This window comes from Octopus bimaculoides, chromosome 2 (genome assembly GCF_046866305.1).
Source record: "Octopus bimaculoides isolate indiv1 chromosome 2, ASM4686630v1, whole genome shotgun sequence".
Taxonomy (NCBI): Eukaryota; Metazoa; Mollusca; class Cephalopoda; order Octopoda; family Octopodidae; genus Octopus; species Octopus bimaculoides.
This window is the reverse complement of record NC_142929.1, coordinates 74,292,276-74,299,682: the sequence shown is the minus strand read 5'-3', so window position 1 is coordinate 74,299,682 and position 7,407 is coordinate 74,292,276. Positions and strand designations below refer to the sequence as shown.

The 7,407-nt window shown below is 37.5% G+C and overlaps 1 protein-coding gene across 1 annotated transcript; it reads left to right on the top strand.

The window, feature by feature from the left end:
- The first annotated feature begins 4,699 nt into the window (after nt 1-4,699).
- LOC106874246 (uncharacterized) lies at nt 4,700-6,845 on the top strand. Its single transcript, XM_014921902.3, has one exon. It carries the CDS (start codon nt 5,975-5,977, stop codon nt 6,542-6,544), a length of 570 nt encoding a protein of 189 aa, XP_014777388.1. The 5' UTR covers nt 4,700-5,974; the 3' UTR covers nt 6,545-6,845.
- Nucleotides 6,846-7,407: the final 562 nt, after the last annotated feature.

Here is a 7,407-nt window from a genome sequence, read left to right as displayed (position 1 = left end):
AAAAGTACTGAATGGATCTTTATGAAATTTGGAAATTATATTCTATGCTTAACGGCCATAACTCCCATGAAAATTCATATATTTTTGATGTTGATGAAATTTTAACCCGAACATAACAGATGAGCATTATTTGTAATTCAACGGTACAAGTGTAAGACTACCTGTTCAGATATACTTACATTGTGATTTCTGCAATGTGGTGCATAAATTGTCAAGTAAATGAGACGCATCTTTGCCTCCACTGATTCACTTGCAAAGTGTTGAGTAAAATTATTTCGTTGCAGACCTCCTTTCAGTCTTTTTATTATCACTGCGACGCACATAGTCCCCAGTTGGTAACATTGATTTCAAGGCCTTCCCAGATGAGAGACTGGCATTCCACTTAATGTCTATGTTCCATGCTGGCATGGATTGGAGAGTTATTAATGTAGAAATATGGTATCGTAGCTACTAACAGTTGAGGGTTGCGTAGTCTAGACAGCGTTTTTAGATTTCATTATTCTCTTTAACCCGGGCAAAGCCGGGTATTTCTGCTAGTTATATATAAATATATGTATGTGTGTGTGAGTATCTCTTGTCCTGACATTGTGTGAGGGCTATAATGAACGTCACCATCATACAAGCAAGTGTTATTTATTTCCAATCTTGTATGAAAAACATGTCTGGTCAAAGAGTTGGTAACAGAAAGTGCACCAAGACATAGAAAATCAACCTTAATGAATTCCATCAGACCCATATAAGCAAGGAAAAATGGACGCTAAAACAGTGATGATGATGACAACACTGGTAATGATTATGATAATGATGGAGTTGATGATGACATAATGACGATATCCTTGCAATGTACACCCACCCATTACAGTTCATCTTCCATCATCATTCTCCATTTATCTCTCTCTCGTCTATCCACATTCTCAGTCACATTACCTTGAGTAAACAACCATGCTGCAGTCATGTGTGGACTCTTTAGTATAAATGTATACAAGGCAACCTCACTAGTGTTGGTGCTACAATAATACAGGGTGTCCCAAAAGTCATTGATGGGTTTCAATTTTTAATAACTTCTTTAACCTTATAGATAAATGCATGAAATTTTGATACAATATAAACGACATAATGGAAATTAATATGCACAAGTCAAATTTTGCAACACCACTACATCACCTATGAAAAATGACATTGCTTAAATGGCCACCATTTTCAGTTTTGCATGTCCGTGCTTTTTCCAAAACTTGCACCATAACACCCTCAAAAGTTTCAGACCCCACTTCTCTGATTTCTCTATTGATGTTCTCCTTCAGGGTCTCTGGTTTGTTGATGTAAATCCTCTCTTTCAGGTATCTCAAGAAAAAATCTGGGCTAGTCAAGTCTGGGGAATATGAAGGCCAGTTGACATTGTTGTAATGGGAGATTATTCTCTCTCCAAAGCATTGCTGTAACAACTGCATTGTTTCTCTTGTGGCATGAGTAGTTGCCCCATCTTACTGGAACTATGTGTAAGGTCTACTTTGAATGGCCTTCTAACATGGTCCGAAAATCTCCGTGCTGGAGTTAAGGATGCTCCCTGGTATGAGTGGGTTCGTGGGTTCAGTAATGCTTAACTTGCAATGTTTCATCCCGTTGATGGAGGGGCCTGGGTTTTGGGGGATTTTCCATGAGATCAGGTATGGTATTGCGTCGTCTCTTAGTTGCCAGACGTGACTGGCCAGTGATGTTACGCATCTCCTTTCTGGAACTCTGAAGGAGGACAAATGTTTGGAAAGACATTGCTTGAGAGAATTCTCAGTACATCCCACATATTTCGTGGGCACGTGCTGTTGTGCTGCTGTTGTTGTTGTTGTTGCTACTGGTGGTGTTGGGTGCTGGTGTTAGTGTTGGCATCGCTGGGGGTGGTGGTGGTGATGGTGTCGGTAATATTTTCGCCCCTGCGCGTGTTGCTGGTGCTGTACCTGTTGTTGCTTTTGCTGCTGTTGTTGATGTTGCTGCTGCCACTGTCACCGACGTTGTTGTTGTTGAAGCCAGAGCTGCTGGTGTTGTTGGAGCCAGGGTTGCTGGTGGTGGCGTCGGTAGTGCTATCGGCACTGCCGGCTATGAAGAAGGCGCTTTGCTATTAATAATGTTGCTGCTGCTGTTGTTGTCGCTATAGCCTGTTGCTGCTGCTGCTATAATGGCTATCATGTCTGTCACTGTGGATGTTGTCAGGTCTGGCACATTTTGTAAATGATGGTAGAGTTTGATTTGAGGAAGATTTGGCTGCTATTTCTAGGAAATGAAGCAACTGTTCAAATTTGGCAAAAATACTCATTGGGTGAGTGGTTTGAAACGAGATTATCTAAAACCCTAACACTAACCCTAACTCTTAAACCCTATCCTTAACCCTAAAACCCTAACCCTGACTCTAAAACCCTAACCCTAACTCTAAAACCTGAACCCTAACCCTAAAACCCTAAAGCTAAAACCAGTCCAAACGCACGAACGATGTCATAAATAACAGTACCGCCGATAGTTGTTGACAAACAACGGCAGTAATTTTATTCAAGGGAAAAGATCCCATTACACCACCAGAACGTGTTGTTGACAAACCACAGCAGTAATTGTTTTTACCTCAATAGACGTCAGTGATTGGTTGAAATTACCGAAATACGACAACTTTTAACATGAAATAACTCGGAATACAGAAACTTTTCTTAACAAGGCTAAGTGAAAAAGATGTTTTATATGACATATTCTACCAGTATCTCAAGTTTGAAAGTGTTTTGTTAGAAAACAAATGGTGTCCGCCAAATCAGAAAGAGCCAGAAACTGTTCACCGAACAATCGATTTGATGTTGATGTGTAGAGCGGTGGTCCACCCACAGGTCGGGCCAAACACGGCCACTGCGAGGACTGCCGCCAGATACCGATGGTCAACCTTATCAAATGCTTTAGATTGGTCTAGATGGACCAATGTTCCACCCTTGCCAGGAATTCTACTAACCCTCTCTAAGGTATAGCGTATAAGGTGGAGATTGTCGTGTATAGAGCTGCCGGAAATGGCGCATGTTTGCGCCTCCTCAATAAGTCCACCCACGACCCGCGCCAACCGTTTTGCTAACACTTTGGCCAAAATCTTCAGCCCTGCGTTAAGTAGAGTGATGGGCCAAAAATTATCGATTACATCCTCCTTGTTTGAGTCCTTTCTTAGCAGAACCACAACTCCACAGCTCACAGATCTAGGTATAAACTCATTCTGCTGCCAGTTGGTGTAGTCGCGTGCTAGCAGGGGCCCAAACACGTATGGTATACTATAATAAAGCTCGTGGGGCAGACCAGCCAGTCACGGCGACTTGTCCCCGCCCCGGTCCGATAAGGTCTCCTCCACCTCCTGTGATCGGACATTCACAGCATTCCATAGGAATAGCAAAGTGAACAAGCAAAATGTTCACATTTGGGGCGAAGAAAATCCACATGACACAATTGAACACGAAAGGGGCTCACCGAAAGTGAATGTGTTCTGCGCCATCTCAAAGAACCGTGATAACTTTGGAACATTATAAAATTATCATCTCACAGAAATTTTTGTTGGAAATCTGTAGAATAAAACTTGTTAAAAATTAAGCCTATTAAGCTTCATTTCTCGTGACCATGTTGTCACTCAGATATGGATCTCAAATGATGTCAAATTTTTGGGAACACACACACACATATATATAGACACATATACACACACACATGTGTATATATAGCTGTACACACCACACAGATATATAACTGTACATTATATATATATATATATATATATATATATATATATATATATATATATATATATATATATATATATATATATATATATATATATATATATATATATATATATATATATATATATATATATATATATATATATATATATATATATATATATATATATATATATATATATATATATATATATATATATATATATATAGGAGTAGGAGTGGCTGTGTGGTAAGTTGCTTGCTTACCAGCCACAAGGTTCCAGGTTCAGTCCCACTGCGTGGCGCCTTGGGCAAGTGTCTTCTACTATAACCTTGGGCCGACCAAAGCCTTGTGAATGAATTTGGTAGACGGAAACTGAATGAAGCCCGTCGTATATGTATATATATATATATATATGTATGTGTGTGTATATGTTTGTCTGTCTGTGTTTCTTCCCCCCACCCCCAACATCGCTTGACAACCGATGCTGGTGTGTGTACGTCCCCGTAACTTAGCGGCTCGGCAAAAGAGACCGATAGAATAAGTACTAGGCTTCCAAAGAATATGTCCTGGGGTCGATTTGCTCGACTTAAGGTGGTGCTCCAACATAGCCACAGTCAAATGACTGAAACAAGAGTAAAAAGTATATATGTATATATATATTTATATGCATATATTTATTTTTATGTATGCATATCTGTCTGTCTATCTATCTGTTTGTATGCATATATATATATATATATATATATATATATATATATATATATATATATATATAGTGTATCTGTCCATGTATTGTATACTTTTATCATAATTAATATTCCATATTTCTTCCATTTACAGTTGCAAAAAAAAAAATCCATTTTTTCGTTCTAATATGAATTTACTTTTGTTCTCTTAGAAAGTTTTATGTACAGGTATAAAGAAATATCATTGGATCCAGAGATGGAAATTTAAGCAAAACATAGAGTAGTAGATATCTTTGTAAAAATGACATAAACAACGCTTGGAGAACTCAATTTCTTTGGTTAGTTAATTAGTCTTGTAAATAATAATTTAAACGCTGACTTGGGTTCTATTACAATCTGTTATTACATTGGGGAATAATATATATGAAAATAGTTTTCTGATAATGTATTTGATTCGGAAAATCATTTGAAAAATAAAGTGGTTTTAATGATAGAAGACTCTGAAGATACCATGATGAAAACGGAGTTTCGTCTCTCTTCAGTCGCAAAAATACCAAATAAATGATGAAAACATTGCTTTCACTGTAAATCTAAAAAGAAATATGTCATGAAATGACATATTAAAGCAAATACAAAGGCATACATAAAAAATTCTTTTCTATCATGATTATATATTTTGAAACATTTTATTAAATTATAACAGAAAAATATTGTAGCATATTTGAACCTAACTGCTAACATCTATGTCCTGTGTTGTGAGTAGTGCATGTGAGGTACAGGCCAGATTTCTGGTCATTAAAACTGACTAAAGGTACACAATAATAACTTTATTTAACCATTTACATAAGAAAAGTCATCAAAAATACAACTGTATCATTATTTAAGGCCAAAAATGATGTTTTTAGCAAAATATTAAGACAATATTTTTATCGACTCAAAACTGTTAGAAGAGAAAATGGCGGATCGGTATCTAAAAATTGTGTTTGTTGGGGCAATCAGACCCCTCGTATCTGACTTGCATTGCCATTTAAGAGAATAATTTTATAAAAAAATATACTAGATATTACTATTCTTTAAAATTTCAACTTAGAAAAAATTGAACAAACAAATATAATGCTTAAAATTTAGTCTTGATTGTAGCCTACCCTGATTTTTCGGAGTAGACAACACAACATATTTATGGTAATATTACATGCCAGAAGTGTCTCTGAAACAGAATTTCTACGGTAAAATGTAGCCATATGTCTTTTCTTTAGGTAATCAGTGAATTGGTTAGGTTTTGTTAAAAAGTTCCAATAGTTTACACCAGAAACATATAGACAAAAAACACAGTTGTTGTATTTCGGCTGCCATATTTGTAGTTGGTGGTCGCACTGTTGATGTGATTACTACTACGTCCGCGCGTAATGTATAAATAAGCGTTTAACGCGAAGAACTGCCAAACTTGTGTCGATCGCTTGACGTTTGTTCTTGCATTGCAAACTTGCCAGCTGTCTTCGTAACCCGAATTCTGGTCCTCACCGAAGCATTTTTATTTCTTTACATCAATTAACTGATCAATCATGTCTGACGCCGCTGCACCCGCCGCACCCGCTCCTGCTGCTCCCAAAGCCAAGAAAGCAAAGAAGGCGAAGAAAGCTTCGAGCCATCCTCCCTACATTGATATGATTAAGGAAGCCATTGTGAAGAGCGGAGAAAGAAAGGGTATCTCTCGCCAGGCGATCGTCAAATACGTTGGTGCCAACTACAATATATCTATCCAAGATAATGTCATCTTGAAACAAATTAAATTGGCGATTAAGAGAGGTGTCACTAACAATGTTCTGAGACAGCTGAAAGGAACTGGAGCTTCTGGTTCATTTAAAGTTGCTCCTGGTAAAAAAGAAGAAGCTAAAAAGAAAAAGAAGCCGGTATCCGCTAAACCAAAAGCGAAGAAAGCTAAGACAGTTGCTAAGAAAAGTGGCGCCAAGAAAGCAAAGAAACCAGCAAAGAAGGTAGCTAAGAAAGCAGCCACGAAAGCTAAAAGTCCAAAGAAAGTTAAGAAGCCGAGTGTCAAGAAACCCGCTGTTAAGAAAACCGCCAAACCTGCCAAGAAGAAGCCTGTGAAGAAGGCCGCAGCCAAGAAAAAGTAAATGAACTTTACAAAGAATATTAAAAAAAACTCAAAGCTATTTATTACAAGACTTGTAAATATCTAATTGTATAAAATGATTCTTGTCATTTAATACTTGAACACATTCATCATGCACCATTTCACTATCGCCTCTGACTTTTCTACCCCATCATGAACTTTTTAACATTTTCATCTGTATATATTCATTTGTCATTAATCAAATGTTTGAATAATTCTCTTAGTTCAGCTTCTGAACTTTTCAAATCAAATCACTCTTCGAATATTCGTTTTAAAAGATATAAAAATTCATATAAATTAAATAAGCTTTTGTCTTTTTTCAAACTTTTGCATGCTGTACAAAACTTATTGCATTGTGGTTTTCAGTTTTCAGAATTTTGCAAATTCCAATTTATTTTCTTGCAGACCAATTTTTATTTTCAGAGCACTTTATCAATGTTTTAATTATTCTTTGGCAGCTATGTATCTATTTTTACATTGTTTGCGAAGCCGCCAATCTTAATGGTGTAAGGGAGCCAACTGCGTGAGTTGGCTGAACGGGGAAATTGACACGTTTGTAATTCAAGTCCAGTTTTCTGTATTTATGGATCTAGCCTTGTATGTTATTGAAGTAATACAGCGGAACCGAAGTAATTCCCAAAATTCGTGTCGACTCAACCAGCTAGCTGCTCCGATATGGCATGTCAAGGATCCGAGTTAGCCTGTAGCGAACATTGAGCGACACTTGGCCAAGCGTTGACTAGCTACTAAGAAGTAGCTAGTCAACACGGCGTGTGGTGGGGTAATTAGTATGTATGCTTATGGTTCACTACCTTTACTGATCATGCATCCATGCACCTACTTCATTGCACTGGCACCGCATCC

Coding starts and splice junctions, on each gene's coding strand:
- LOC106874246 (XM_014921902.3), top strand. CDS start 5,975: ATGTCTGACGCCGCTGCACCCGCCGCACCCGCTCCTGCTGCTCCCAAA.